Genomic DNA, 15964 nt, shown 5'->3' with positions numbered 1-15964 from the left:
AGGGGCAGCTCGGGGCTCTGGCGCCTCTGGGCTGAGGGGCTCTGGCGCCTCTGGGCTGAGGGGCTCTGGCGCCTCTGGGCTGAGGGGCTCTAGCGCCTCTGGGCTGAGGGGCTCTGGCGCCTCTGGGCTGAGGGGCTCTGGCGCCTCTGGGCTCTGGCGCCTCTGGGCTGACTGGCGGATCCTGGCAGACTGGCGGATCTGGAAGAGTCTGGCTGACTGGCAGATCTGGAAGAGTCTGGCTGACTGGCTGCTCCATGCTGACTGGCGGCTCTGGCTGCTCCATGCAGACTGGCGGCTCTGGCGGCTCCATGCAGACTGGCGGCTCTGGCGGCTCCTTGCAGACTGGCGGCTCTGGCGGCTCCTTGCAGACTGGCGGCTCTGGCGGCTCCTTGCAGACTGGCGGCTCTGGCGGCTCCTTGCAGACTGGCAGCTCTGGCGGCTTCTTGCAGACTGGCAGCTCTGGCGGCTTCTTGCAGACTGGCAGCTCTGGCGGCTTCTTGCAGACTGGCAGCTCTGGCAGCTTCTTGCAGACTGGCAGCTCTGGCGGCTTCTTGTAGACTGGCAGCTCTGGCGGCTTCATGCAGACTTGCAGCTCTGGCAGCTCCTTGCAGACTGGCAGCTCCTTGCAGACTAGCAGCTCCTTGCAGACTAGCAGCTCTGAACAGGCGGGAGACTCCGGCAGTGCTGGAGAGGAGGAAGGCTCTGGCAGCGCTGGAGAGGCGAGGCGCACTGTAGGCCTGATGCGTGGTGCTGGCACTGGTGGTACTGGGCCGAGGACACGCACAGGAAGCCTGGTGCGGGGAGCTGCCACCGGAGGGCTGGTGCGGGGAGGTGGTACTGGGTAGACCGGACCGTGCAGGCGCACTGGAGCTCTTGAGCACCGAGCCTGCCCAACCTTACCTGGTTGAATACTCACGGTCGCCCTGCCAGTGCGGCGAGGTGGAATAGCCCGCACTGGGCTATGCAGGCGAACCGGGGACACCGTGCGCAAGGCTGGTGCCATGTAAGCCGGCCCAAGGAGACGCACTGGGGACCAGATGCGTAGAGCCGGCTTCATGGCATTTGGCTCGACGCTCACTCTAGCCCGGCCGATATGCGGAGCTGGAATGTACCGCACCGGGCTATGCATCCGCACTTGGGACACCGTGCGCACCACAGCATAACATGGTGCCTGCCCGGTCTCTCCAGCCCCCCGGTAAGCACAGGACATTGGCGTAGGTCTCCTACCTAGCGTCGCCATACTCCCTGTGAGCCCTCCCCCAAGAAATTTTTGAGGCTGACTCCCGGGCTTCCTTGCCAACCGTGTTCCCTCATATCGCCCGCTCCTCTCTCCTGCTGCCTCTGCTCTCCTCGCTGCCTCCACCTGTTCCCATGGAAGGCGATCCTTTCCCGCCAGGATCTCCTCCCATGTGTAGCAACCCTTGCCATCCAATACATCGTCCCATGTCCATTCCTGATTGCGCCGCTGTTGCTGTTGCCTGTTGTCAGGCCACTTGGTCCTGTTGTGGTGGGTGATTGTGTAACGGTTTTCTTTGGTTGAAGGAGAGTCGGACCAAAATGCGGCGTGGCTATTGAGATTCATGTTTAATGAAACAAAGGAAACACGAATAAATACAAAAACAATAAACGTAACGTGAAAACTGAAACAGCCTAAACTGGTGCAAACTAAACACAAGACAGGAACAGGAACAATCACCCACCAAAACCCAACACCAAACAGGCTACCTAAATATGGTTCCCAATCAGAGACAATGATTCACACCTGCCTCTGATTGACAACCATATCAGGCCAAACATAGAACTAGACATGAACCATAGAATGCCCACTCAGCTCACACCCTGACCAAACAAAATATAGAAACGTACAAAGCAAACTATGGTTAGGTTGTGACAACCTAACTATTTAACCTGACCTTAACCTCAGGCACTTAACATGCTAAGATATTCTCCTAACCTGCTACATAAAATCTCATAAACTGCTGTGAAAAAGTTAATTCCGTATCAAAGTGGAGTGAAAAGTGTCTCTGTGGCATCCAGCCCACCAGGCTCCTCTTTGCAAATAGACTTCAAAGAGGAAGTTGGTGTAGGAGACGTTGAGTGGTGTGTGAGAATCACTCAGATACAATTACAGTTACTCTGTTTTTCATGTTGAAACATAATATGACAACCATATGTTTTGTATCAAACTCGAACTTAACAAATGTAACTCTTGAATAAATGAATAGTGGATTTTGGTTCATGATTAAACTATATGTTTAAATCCCACAAACATTCCCATTCAGATAGAGGAGAGGGAGATGGTTGTAATGATGAAAGTTTAATTTGTTCTATTTAACATTGTGTCTCTTTCACCTACAGAAAACCGTGACATCTATTTAACATTGTGCCGGGGGCGGACTTAGTGATTTGGGGGCCCGTTTCAAAATACCGCTGACCTGTCCTACCCCGAGAAAAGGACAATAAATACTGAAGAATTGTTTGAAAATAATTGTTCATACTCCTATTAGGAAGTACGTCACAGTTGAGATGAGAGATATGCTACATGTATTTCATCACTTTAGTTTGTCAGACCACACTATGTGTGTGACAGTTTCTGCTGTAGACAGTCTACGTTACCGTCTAAGGCAAGTATCGACTTCTTCACTATATTTTCTGTTAATTTTAATGTTCAAAATAAATTAAAGGAGATTAATTATGAGTAATGAGATTCAATATGTTCTAAAGTACTGCTGTTTGTTCATGTATTAGCTTTACAACTGAAGGACATAGTGTATTTGATATGGGGAGAGTTCAATGCAATGTGTTGTGTGAGTTAAGTTACTCCACCAGTAAGTGTATGTTTGTACTGTTTCAGGTGATCAGTGGTGTGTGAGTTCTCACATGGCTTGTCCTGAGAACATGCTTTTTCTCATTGGCCTCTTTATGTCAGGTGAGTCTTCCACACAACAACAACTAGTTATGAATCAGACATAAAGGAATAATAAAGCATGATATGTTATGGGATGTACTATATTCCAGCTTTTTAATTGTGTAGAAAAGTGTACAGTTAATTCCTGATTAGTGTATTTAATAGTCTGGATTTAAACTGCTGTGAAAAGGTTTTTGCATATTTTCAGATATTCAATCAAAAGATGATATTAGATAAATGTAACCTGAGTGAACAAATAACACAACATTTACATACTTATTTAATTTATTTCTTAAACAAAGTTATGCTCCCTAACACTAAATAACTGGCTGTGCCTCCTTCAGTTGAAATGACAACCAACCATACATTCACTGTAATTGTTGATCAGTCTCTCACATTGTTGTGGAGGAATTTTGGCAAACTGTCCCATTCAGATCTGCTTTAAATCAGCGACATTCATGTTTTTTTAACCTTTATTTAACGAGCCAAGTCAGTTAAGAAAAAAATCTTATTTTCAATGATGGCCTAGGAACAGTGGGTTAACTGCCTGTTCAGGGGCAGAACGACAGATTTGTACCTTGTCAGCTCGGGGATTTGAACTTGCAACCTTCTGGTTACAAGTCCAACGCTCTAACCACTAAGCTACCCTGCCGCCCCAAGGATGAACTGCTCGTTTCAAGTCCTGCCACAATATCTCAATTGGGATTAGGTCTGGACATTGAGTAGGCCATTCCAAAACATTAAATTTGTTGCTTTTAATCCCTTTTCATGTATACTTGATTATGTGTTTTGGAATGATGGCACAACCAGTTATTGAGAGTAAGGGGCAATTACTTTTTCACACAGGGGAATTGGGTGTTGCATCATTTTGTTAATGAAAGAAAATAAATAACTATAAAAAGTTTATAAACCCAAGTTCCCTTTATCTAATATTAGGTTTTGGTTGAAGATCTGATAACTAAAAAAAGAAGCAGAAATAGAGAAGCAGAAAGGGGGAAATACTTCCTCATGTCTCTGTATGTTTATGTGAAACCGACATCAGTGTGCGGTTAACAGTACAGCTTCCACCACTGTCCCTGACACAGGAACACAACGATTATCTTTAAACTATAACAACAATCACAGATTTGTCACTGTCTTAATGGATCTTCTTTGGCTAGATCCCTTCTCTTGGTAGCCATTCTACAGAGAGGGTTTGTCTCTCCTCTCCCTGCTGGTTCCATCCTCTCTCTTATAGGGAAAGAGAATATGTCATTAGTACCGTCAGCTGTGCTTAATTACCTCTGGTTACCTTGTGTCAACATGCCTTGTTGGGCTACTATCCGTGAGCCCAGCCTGCCCACTGGTGGTCCTTCCACAACTATTATTATTGGGAGAGACTGTAACAGTGATGGTATAAACTCTGGATCGCTGATTCTATGTAACGGCCAATGAGAGACTATGAAACCACCGGTCTCTATATATGGTACTCCCCAGAAGAAGCAGTCCTCCATGATAATTAATGGAATTCTACAGTATTTAAATCAAATGTTTCAAGGACTATATTACATGTATTTAAGTTTTTTGTTGTAGAAGGGGAAGGTAAAGTTAGTACTCTTTTAAGAAAATACTTTAATATCTTTACATGTTTATTTATTTTATTTGTTAAGTTCAGGTGATATAAAAAGTATGAGCTGGAGCACACCCAGAGAAAATGACTTAGTCTAGAGGTGCTGACTAACGGTGAATACACTGTAAGCTATAAAAACAAAGAGAGTTGCACACTCTATATATATATATATATATATATATATATAAACTCCCAGTCATTTATTAAGGAAAACACCAACGTTTTGGCATCACTGTTCCTTCTTCAGGGTAAAGTCATGAATGCTTGAACCAGGTTATGCAGACAAACAGTGCAATTAGTGCAACCAATGACAATCATAAGGGTTGTGTCACAATGAGGTTAATTAGAGTGAATTGAGTGAAACTGTTAATAGACAATAGTTTACATCATATTGAATATATTAGCCTATTGTTATCATTAAAATTAGCATAAGATTAGCATCAACATACATTATTGTCTCTGGCCCCCTCCCAGTTAGGGGGAGTGATGAGCTCTACAGCAGAGTCTCACAACTCAATCGCTGGTTGAAAACTGTTTTCTGCCCCTCCGAAAAGTTAGAATTTGTAGATAATTGGCCCTCTTTTTGGGACTCACCCACAAACAGGACCAAGCCTGACCTGCTGAGGAGTGACGGACTCCATCCTAGCTGGAGGGGTGCTCTCATCTTATCTACCAACATAGACAGGGCTCTAACTCCTCTAGCTCCACAATGAAATAGGGTGCAGGCCAGGCAGCAGGCTGTTAGCCAGCCTGCCAGCATAGTGGAGTCTGCCACTAGCATAGTCAGTGTAGTCAGCTCAGCTATCACCATTGAGACCGTGTCTGTGCCTCGACCTAGGTTGCGCAAAACTAAACATGGCGGTGTTCGCCTTAGCAATCTCACTAGGATAAAGACCACCTCCATTCCTGTCATTATTGAAAGAGATCATGATACCTCACATCTCAAAATAGGGCTACTTAATGTTAGATCCCTTACTTCAAAGGCAATTATAGTCAATGAACTAATCACTGATCATAATCTTGATGTGATTGGCCTGACTGAAACATGGCTTAAGCCTGATGAATTTACTGTGTTAAATGAGGCCTCACCTCCTGGCTACACTAGTGACCATATCCCCGTGCATCCCGCAAAGGCGGAGGTGTTGCTAACATTTACGATAGCAAATTTCAATTTACAAAAAAAAAAATGACGTTTTTCGTCTTTTGAGCTTCTAGTCATGAAATCTATGCAGCCTACTCAATCACTTTTTATAGCTACTGTTTACAGGCCTCCTGGGTCATATACAGCGTTCCTCACTGAGTTCCCTGAATTCCTATCGGACCTTGTAGTCATAGCAGATAATATTCTAATCTTTGGTGACTTTAATATTCACATGGAAAAGTCCACAGACCCACTCCAAAAGGCTTTCGGAGCCATCATCGACTCAGTGGGTTTTGTCCAACATGTCTCTGGACCCACTCACTGTCACAGTCATACGCTGGACCTAGTTTTGTCCCATGGAATAAATGTTGTGGATCTTAATGTTTTTCCTCATAATCCAGGACTATCGGACCACCATTTTATTACGTTTGCAATTGCAACAAATAATCTGCTCAGACCCCAACCAAGGAACATCAAAAGTCGTGCTATAAATTCACAGACAACACAAAGATTCCTTGATGTCCTTCCAGATTCCCTCTGTCTACCCAATGACACCAGAGGACAAAAATCAGTTAACCACCTAACTGAGGAACTCAATTTAACCTTGCGCAATACCCTAGATGCAGTTGCACCCCTAAAAACTAAAAACATTTCTCATAAGAAACTAGCTCCCTGGTACACAGAAAATACCCGAGCTCTGAAGCAAGCTTCCAGAAAATTGGAACGGAAATGGCGCCACACCAAACTGGAAGTCTTCCGTCTAGCTTGGAAAGACAGTACCGTGCAGTACCGAAGAGCCCTTACTGCTGCTCGATCATCCTATTTTTCTAACTTAATTGAGGACAATAAGAACAATCCAAAATTCCTTTTTGATACGGTCGCAAAGCTAACTAAAAAGCAGCATTCCCCAAGAGAGGATGACTTTCACTTTAGCAGTGATAAATTCATGAACTTCTTTGAGGAAAAAATTATGATTATTAGAAAGCAAATTACAGACTCCTCCTTAAATCTGCGTATTCCTTCAAAGCTCAGTTGTCCTGAGTCTGCACAACTCTGCGTGGACCTAGGATCAAGAGAGACGCTCAAGTGTTTTAGTACTATATCTCTTGACACAATGATGAAAATAATCATGGCCTCTAAACCTTCAAGCTGCTTACTGGACCCTATTCCAACTAAACTACTGAAAGAGCTGCTTCCTGTGCTTGGCCCTCCTATGTTGAACATAATAAACGGCTCTCTATCCACCGGATGTGTACCAAACTCACTAAAAGTGGCAGTAATAAAGCCTCTCTTGAAAAAGCCAAACCTTGACCCAGAAAATATAAAAAACTATCGGCCTATATCGAATCTTCCATTCCTCTCAAAAATCTTAGAAAAGGCTGTTGCTCAGCAACTCACTGCCTTCCTGAAGACAAACAATGTATATGAAATGCTTCAGTCTGGTTTTAGACCCCATCATAGCACTGAGACGGCACTTGTGAAGGTGGTAAATGACATTTTAATGGCATCGGACCGAGGCTCTGCATCTGTCCTCGTGCTCCTAGACCTTAGTGCTGCTTTTGATACCATCGATCACCACATTCTTTTGGAGAGATTGGAAACCCAAATTGGTCTACACGGTCAAGTTCTGGCCTGGTTTAGATCTTATCTGTCGGAAAGATATCAGTTTGTCTCTGTGGATGGTTTGTCCTCTGACAAATCAACTGTAAATTTCGGTGTTCCTCAAGGTTCCGTTTTAGGACCGCTGTTGTTTTCACTATATATTTTACCTCTTGGGGATGTTATTCGAAAACATAATGTTAACTTTCACTGCTATGCGGATGATACACAGCTGTACATTTCAATGAAACATGGTGAAGCCCCAAAATTGCCCTCGCTAGAAGCATGTGTTTCAGACATAAGGAAGTGGATGGCAGCAAACTTTCTACTTTTAAACTCGGATAAAACAGAGATGCTTGTTCTAGGTCCCAAGAAACAAAGAGATCTTCTGTTGAATCTGACAATTAATCTTAATGGTTGTACAGTCATCTCAAATAAAACTGTGAAGGACCTCGGCGTTACTCTGGACCCTGATCTCTCTTTTGAAGAACATATCAAGACCATTTCAAGGACAGCTTTTTTTCCATCTACGTAACATTGCAAAAATCAGAAACTTTCTGTCCAAAAATGATGCAGAAAAATTAATCCATGCTTTTGTCACTTCTAGGTTAGACTACTGCAATGCTCTACTTTCCGGCTACCCGGATAAAGCACTAAATAAACTTCAGTTAGTGCTAAATACGGCTGCTAGAATCCTGACTAGAACCAAAAATTTGATCATATTACTCCAGTGCTAGCCTCCCTACACTGGCTTCCTGTCAAAGCAAGGGCTGATTTCAAGGTTTTACTGCTAACCTACAAAGCATTGCATGGGCTTGCTCCTACCTATCTCTCTGATTTGGTCCTGCCGTACATACCTACACGTACGCTACGGTCACAAGACGCAGGCCTCCTAATTGTCCCTAGAATTTCTAAGCAAACAGCTGGAGGCAGGGCTTTCTCCTATAGAGCTCCATTTTTATGGAACGGTCTGCCTACCCATGTCAGAGACGCAAACTCGGTCTCAACCTTTAAGTCTTTACTGAAGACTCATCTCTTCAGTGGGTCATATGATTGAGTGTAGTCTGGCCCAGGAGTGGGAAGGTGAACGGAAAGGCTCTGGAGCAACGAACCACCCTTGCTGTCTCTGCCTGGCCGGTTCCCCTCTTTCCACTGGGATTCTCTGCCTCTAACCCTATTACAGGGGCTGAGTCACTGGCTTGCTGGGGCTCTCTCATGCCGTCCCTGAGGGGGTGCGTCACCTGAGTGGGTTGATTCACTGATGTGGTCATCCTGTCTGGGTTGGCGCCCCCCCTTGGGTTGTGCCGTGGCGGAGATCTTTGCGGGCTATACTCAGCTTTGTCTCAGGATGGTAAGTTGGTGGTTGAAGATATCCCTCCAGTGGTGTGGGGGCTGTGCTTTGGCATAGTGGGTGGGGTTATATCCTTCCTGTTTGGCCCTGTCCGGGGGTGTCCTCGGGTGGGGCCACAGTGTCTCCTGACCCCTCCTGTCTCAGCCTTCAGTATTTATGCTGCAGTAGTTTATGTGTCGGGGGCTGGGGTCAGTTTGTTATATCTGGAGTACTTCTCCTGTCCAATTCGGTGTCCTGTGTGAATCTAAGTGTGCGTTCTCTAATTCTCTCCTTCTCTCTCTCGGAGGACCTGAGCCCTAGGACCATGCCCCAGGACTACCTGACATGATGACTCCTTGCTGTCCCCAGTCCACCTGGCCGTGCTGCTGCTCCAGTTTCAACTTTAATTTAATTTCGCATGTATTTAATTGTTTCCAATTTCATAAAATGTTGTTACATGTAATCTTTTGGTTCATCAATAACGCATAATAAGCATCATCAACAGGGGGAACATATTGGTTGTACGCTGATAAACTGTAGAAAGAATACATTCATTTATAAGACTTCTTCATGAAATGAATAGTTCATAAGGGATGAGATCAAAGTCAATATTAAGACAGTAGGGGTCAATGTATTAAATACCTCCTCTCCTTGGTTGGCCAACATGCTCAATGTGTGTGTATATGCGTGTGTTTTTGAGTGAGAAGATAGGATGGTTAGCTTCAACAAAGTGAGCTGCTACTGGATAGTCAGTGTTATTACACCTGATTGAGCTGCGGTGGTTGTCACACACTGACCTTAGAGAGCTTTTTATGTCTCTATTTTGGTTTTGTTAGGGTGTGATTTGGGTGGGCATTCTATGTTCCTTTCTCTATGTTTTGTATTTCTTTGTTTTGGCCGGGTATGGTTCTCAATCAGGGACAGCTGACTATCGTTGTCTCTGATTGGGAACCATACTTAGGTAGCTTTTTCCCACCTATGTTTTGTGGGTAGTTGTTTTCTGTTTAGTGTTTTCTGCACCTGACAGGACTGTTTCGGTTTGCACTTTGGTCTTTGTGTTTCAGTGTTCAGTTAAATAAAGGTCATGAACACTTACCACGCTGCTCTTTGGTCCGATTCCTCCTCATCAGACGACGACACACGTTACAGTGGTCAGCTATGCATTGTTTCAATTGTCTTTTCCGTTGTCCTACGAAGGCTTTTCCACATGAACATGTGATGAGACATATCACTCCCTTTATCTTGCAAGAGATGAGACCCCGAACAGGGATGTTTCCACCTGTATGTGGGTGTCTGAAGAAGGATGTTTGTGTAGTGCTATTGCACTGTGAGCATGAGCCACATTTGTAATTCCCATTCGGAATGGGTGTCAAGCGTGTCTGAGTGGGCTCACGGGGCAGGTCAGATCTCACGAAGCTATCCTCAATATTGTGACCACACTTAGATCACCAGTGGGGTTCCTTGAAGATGTGTACACAATTTTTTTCGTCTGATTGTAGAATATCTCAGTGCTTTTTCGGGATTGCTTTAATTTTCTCTGAACATTTGGTGTACTTAGTGCAAAAGACAGTTGCATTGTTTTTCTTCTTTGGTTTAGTTTTTAGCAAATGCTCTCTCGGTATTTGAGATATTTTCACTGCAGAATCAATACTTTTTTTCCTTGTAGCCTCTGATTTTGAATTTATTTGTCATTTTCTTAGCATTGCTCTCAAAATATGATTGTTGGCAACAGATTAGTTTAACCCTGCATAACTGGCTATATGGTAGACCATTCCTGAGGGGAAGGGGATGCATACTATCCCCATGTAGCAGGGTATTGAGGTCTGTTGGCTTTGTGTACAAGTCTGTATGTAATGCATCATTCTCTTTAATGATGCATAAGTCCAGGTAGTTTATTTTTCTCTCAACAGTCTGCATGGTGAATTTGAGATATTCAGAGCTCTCATTTAGCAGAGTTTGGAATTGATTTAGTTCCTGCTTCCTTCCCAGAGCACAAAGACATCATCTATGTATGTAACGACGTTCTTCGTTTGTCGCAAGAAAGTCGGACCGAAATGCAGCGTGTTGGTTACTCATGTTCTTTAATGAAACAAATAACGTAACTATACATGAAATAACTAACAAATACAAAACAACAAAACGGAACGTGAAACTTATACAGCCTATTTTTTTATAAAAAATAATTTATCTTCAATACCATTCATTCTTTACAAATCATAATTTACATACATACTCAAATAATGGTATTTATAATTAAACTAATTAAATTAAACTAAACATAAACCCCAAACAAAACCTCAGGGGAGCATCTTCCCTCCCCGTCACCCTACAAAATACCTTCCCCTATCTCCCTGTCCCTAATCTATCCTCTTACAAATCTAAATGACACCCAGCCCTAAACCCCCCCTTCCACCTCTCCCGAGCAGCATGCTGCCCCCACTTCCTCTCCTCCCTCTTCATCCTCCCCCTCAAATCTCCTTCCACTCTCCTCACTATCCCTTCCACCCCCCAATCCTGTCTTCTCCATGTTCAGCCTTGCTTCCCACAGCCCCTGTTTAAAGAGACTAATGAGAAGCCAGAGCAGAAACCTGTCCCTATCCGTCCCTCTCACTCTCCCTACACCCCTCTCTAACCTGGCCCACGTCAATACAAAATCCCCCTTTACCAAACCTAACAACACCCGTGCCCTAGCCCATACTACTCCGGCAAAGGCACAGTCCCAAAAGACATGGCGCACAGTCTCCTCCCTGCCACAAGAGGATATTGGACAGGTGGGGGATTGCACTAAACTAAACCGGTACAAGATGGAACGTACCGGCAAACACTTATGAAGGCTCAACCAATTCAGGTCCTTGAGCCTGTTGTCCAGACCCCGCACCTGCACTCCCTCCCAGACCGCTTCCGAGATGCCTACTACAGGCGCCCGGACTCTCTGCCTTTCTGACCTCCTCGTACAGGTGCCTATGATCTAAACCTACTCGGGCAACTTCAACCTCTGGGTGCGCGCAACCACTTGGCCGCATGACCAAAGTGCCACGGCAGCTGTTCCGCCCGAGGACCCGTGTTAGACCACACCATTATGCTTCTCGCCTGATACGAGAAAAACACCCGCAGGAGGTAACCGGACGGGTGTATCACTGGCTGAGCAAGCTCCGTTAACAAGAAAGAAACAAAAATTGTGTCCAGCTTGAGGGGGAAATGTGGTACCCCCCTACCTCCCTCCCCGATGGGACAGATCATGCGTGCCCTGGCGACCCACTCATACCTGCCACTCCATATAAACTGAAACACAAGCTTCACTAGAGGCCTTCTCAGACAAGCCGGCAATGGGTAGATGTATGCCAAATACAAAAGCGACGGCAACACATCCACCTTTAGGACCAGGACTTTGCCCATAAAAGACAAATACCTAGCTTTCCACATTGCTAGCTTCCTCTGTACCACTGCAATACGCATGTTCCAGTTTAGCGTCGCAGAGCCGGAGGTCTCAAATGGACCCCGAGAATCCTCAGGGCCCCCTCACAGAGAGAGAACCCCCAGGCACATCCGTTCTACCGCGCCATCTTCCGAAAAACTTGACGGAAGACTTTGCATGGTTCAGAACTGCTCCCGACGCTCGAGTGAAATCCCCAAAGATGGCAAGGGACCTTGTCAGGCACGAGTCCTTGCACAACAACAAGGAAGTGTCGTCGGCGTACTGCGTCATCTTAACACGCAGTCCACCACTTCCAGGGATCAGCAGACCTTCCACCCCTGTGTCTGCCCTAATGGCAGCCCCCAGAGGCTCCATGTACAGAACGAAGAGGAGAGCCGAGAGTGGGCACCCCTGCCTGACCCCAGACGAGAGGTCAAAAACGTCACCCAAGTGACTATTTACACTAACTCGGCACCCCGCTCCGACATATAATGTACGAATCCATCCTATAAACTTCTCCCCAAATCCAAATCGACCTAACACTCTGAATAAAAAGGATCTATTCACGCGATCAAAGGCTTTCGCCTGATCTAGCGCTGCTACCATAAAAGGCAGTCCTCTATCTTCAACCCAAGCGATGGAGTCCCTGATTAACTGTAGGTTCCATCTAATAGAGCGGCCCTCTCCCCCGCACGTCTGATCCTCATGAACGACGTAGGGAAGGGCTGTGCGCAACCGGTCTGCTAAAACCTTTGCAAGTAGCTTGTAATCTACACACAGCATGGTCAACGGCCGCCAGTTGCCAAGGTCAGTTACTTCCCCTTCTTATATAAAAGTGACAGCACACCAACAGCCATTGATCCCCCGGGACCCCGTCTCAAGGATGGCCTTCAAGACTTCGAGGACCACTGGTCCAAGTATACCCCAAAACTTGAGATAAAACTCAGCCAGCAGCCCATCCATCCCAGGCACCTTCCCTTTTCCCATCCTCCTAAGAGCGCTCTCAACCTCTTCTAGTGAAATCTGGGCCACCATCACTTCTCTAATGTCCTCCGGCAACCGCCTGGACAAGTGTTCTAAAAACACATTTCCCTGCTCTACATCTATTTCCCTTTCCTTAAATAAACCTTGGAAATGATCAGTTGTCACCCTGACCATATCCTCTGGTTCTCTAACTATACTACCATTTTCTTCCCTAACACCATGCATTACCTTCCTACTCTGTCTTGCCCTAACCAACTTAAAGAACATAGCAGAACAAGTCTCATTATGTTCTAGAAAGCCGCTATGCGCACGCTCCAGGAAAGCTCGAGCCTTCCGCTCCTGCAACTCCCTGAGCTGCGCCTTTAGGGTTGAGGATCTCTCCCAGTCAAACGACCCGCCGAGGTTGCCTGCCTCGTATTCGAGTTCAATTAACCCTTGGATACGATCCACCTCCCTCCTCTCCTCCCTTTTTTTCCTCTTGCAATACCCTATTATAAAAGCCCTAATCCTCACCTTAACTAATTCCCACCACTCTAACACCCCCTCGCACATGGACCGGAGACCCTCAAGCCTCCTAAAGAAAACATAAAACCCGTCAACAAAAGCCTGCTCCTCCAGCACATCCCGATCTAGCTTCCAGTACCCCTTACCAAAGAGGCAGACCGACGACCCCACCTGCAGGAGCACCCCGTCGTGATCCGAAAAGAAAACAGGCAGCAGCCGCCCAGACAACTTTCCCAAAGACCTGGGTACAAAAATATAATCGAGCCTCCGCTCAACCCCCCTGGAGTTACGCCATGTAGGACCGTCCATTTTCGGAGTAGTGTGCATACCACCATCTACCAGACCATGGCAAGCCATTAGCCTAGCAATGGCGCCTGCACTGTTATCCCCCCTCTTCCTAAATCTGTATTAAAATCCCCCCCTATCACTAATTTCCTATTTGTAACACACAGGGGCGTCAGACAGTCCACCATCTCCTTCCTGTCTGCCACCACCTGTGGCCCATACACCACCACTAATCTAAATTTACAATCCCTTATTGTGACATCCACCCCTATAACTCTCCCCTGCATTACAACAAAGGAATCTTCCACTTTTACCTCCCTGTGCCCACACAAAATCCCTACCCCAGATGAGTGCACCCCCCCTACACCCCAAACCGACTCTCCCTTGTCCCACTCCCTCTTAAATCTACTAACATCCCCTCCATCCCTCAGGTGAACCTCCTGTAAAAAAACAAAAATCAAACCCCACACCCTCCAAATAACTAAAAACCACCCTCCTCTTAACAATATCTCTTAAACCCCTTACATTTAAACTAACAAAAGTAAAATTAGACTCCATGAAAACAAATAAAACATGTAATATACTCAAATACTAAACCCAGACAGAAAAAAAACAAAAACAGGAGACTCACCCGATGCTCCCCTGCTCCATATCTACCGGTGAGAACACCATCTGTAATCCCGACATCCCCCCCTCTTCCTCCATCACACCATCCCAGGATGCAGGAATAGTGTTTGGCTTCGGGGTGCCCTGCACCCTGGGTCTACCCCCACAATCCTCCCCCTCCCCAGTGTTGCAGCTGGTTTGGAAGAAGATTGGGGAGGCTGAGTCCCCAAACAAAAAACTCCCCACCTCCTCCTGTACCCAGTCCTGAGTCTTGTTAGGTGTGTCCCCACCCAAATGAAGTTGAGAGTCTTGGGAAACCAGCAGCAACCCAGAGGTTTCTCCCACCCCCATCACTCTCTTGGCCATCCCCTCCCCCTCACTGTCGGCCAATCGCACCCTCCTCTTCATTATCTTCTTTGGTGATGGCGGCAGTGGAGAGATACCACCCCCTCCCCCCGCCAGCTCCTCCACCATACCCCTCATCTCTTCCACCATGTCACTTTCCCCCCAGTCCACTTGCTCTTCCACCGTCTTCTTCTCTACCATTCCTCCCTCACTTTCTTCTCTCTCATTCTCCTCCACTCGGTTGCCTTCTTCCACCGCTTTTCCTGGTTCTCCTACTCCCGTGCCTTCCGTTTCCTTCTCTCTTCCATCCACCGCTTCTTGCTCCTCTTCCTTCCTTGTAGCCTTCCCCTCTGGACTTGTAGTCTTGTCATGAGGCATGTTTCCTTCCCCTCCTCTTCTTCCCCCATCCCCCGCTCCTGCTCCCCCCCAGCCGCAGACGCATATGACCTCTGACGGGCCGGGCACTCCCGCCACAGGTGTGCTGACGAGCCACACCCATGGCATGTCTTAGGCTTGTCACAATCCCTCGCCTCGTGATCCTCAGATCCACAAAATCTGCATTTTCTCATGCTGCACGAGGCAAATGTGTCCATAGGCCATACAGCGCCTGCAAAATGGGGGCTGACGTGCATAAAACAAAGTCCCCCTGTCAGCCCCAAGGGAGAACATAGCAGGAGGATGAAGGTATCCACCATGTCCCTTTGGGTCCTCCCTGAGGAGGGCCTGGAAACCTCTCCTCCCATTCCAAAACCCAAGGGAGTCTTTGAGGTGCCTAGCTGAGGAAACGTTATCCATGTATCTCCCCAGAAAAGCCCTCACCTCTTCATCCTTAACGTAAGGGTTATACATGTTAACAGTCACAACCCTAAAGTTATTCTTCGCCAGACTTGATATTTCGTAGTGGCACATCGGCCTCTCACCTCCCACTGCTCTTGCCCTTCTAAGGATATCATCATGCTTTTCTTCAGAATATAGCGCGACGTCATATGCTCCCTCCAACGAGTTGCCTTGGAAACAAAACACGTCCTTCACCGTCAGCTTTAGAATCCCCATCAATATAATTCTTCCAAAAGATTCTCGTCCTAACGGCTCCAACTCCTTTTCCTTCCAAGCAAAACGAATCGTGTTAGCCAGCCCAATCCCAGGGATCGACCGTGATGATGTATTTAGCACCATCTCCGCAAGGAGAATGGCGCTCGTTCTTTTCTCTTCCGATACAAGAAAAAACGAAAATCCAA

At 46.3% G+C, this 15964-nt stretch overlaps 1 protein-coding gene across 2 annotated transcripts in view; it reads left to right on the top strand.

Annotated features, from left to right (window-relative positions):
- LOC135522914 (B-cell receptor CD22-like) overlaps window positions 1-15964 on the top strand; it is a 45014-nt gene that overhangs the window by 24046 nt on the left and 5004 nt on the right. Inside the window, exons 1-2 of one of the 2 annotated variants that reach the window (XM_064949611.1) lie at window positions 2306-2624; window positions 2855-2929. The exons of the other annotated variant lie outside the window; for it this stretch is intronic. Of the exons in view, the coding sequence (XP_064805683.1) occupies window positions 2881-2929 (49 nt within the window). The 5' untranslated portion in view covers window positions 2306-2624; window positions 2855-2880. Of the gene's footprint in view, window positions 1-2305; window positions 2625-2854; window positions 2930-15964 lie in introns of those variants that run through there. 2 annotated transcript variants of the gene reach the window in all.

This window comes from Oncorhynchus masou, chromosome 30 (genome assembly GCF_036934945.1).
Source record: "Oncorhynchus masou masou isolate Uvic2021 chromosome 30, UVic_Omas_1.1, whole genome shotgun sequence".
NCBI classification, from domain to species: Eukaryota; Metazoa; Chordata; class Actinopteri; order Salmoniformes; family Salmonidae; genus Oncorhynchus; species Oncorhynchus masou.
Note: the sequence above shows the minus strand (reverse complement) of the source record. Positions and strands in the feature narration are given on the sequence as shown.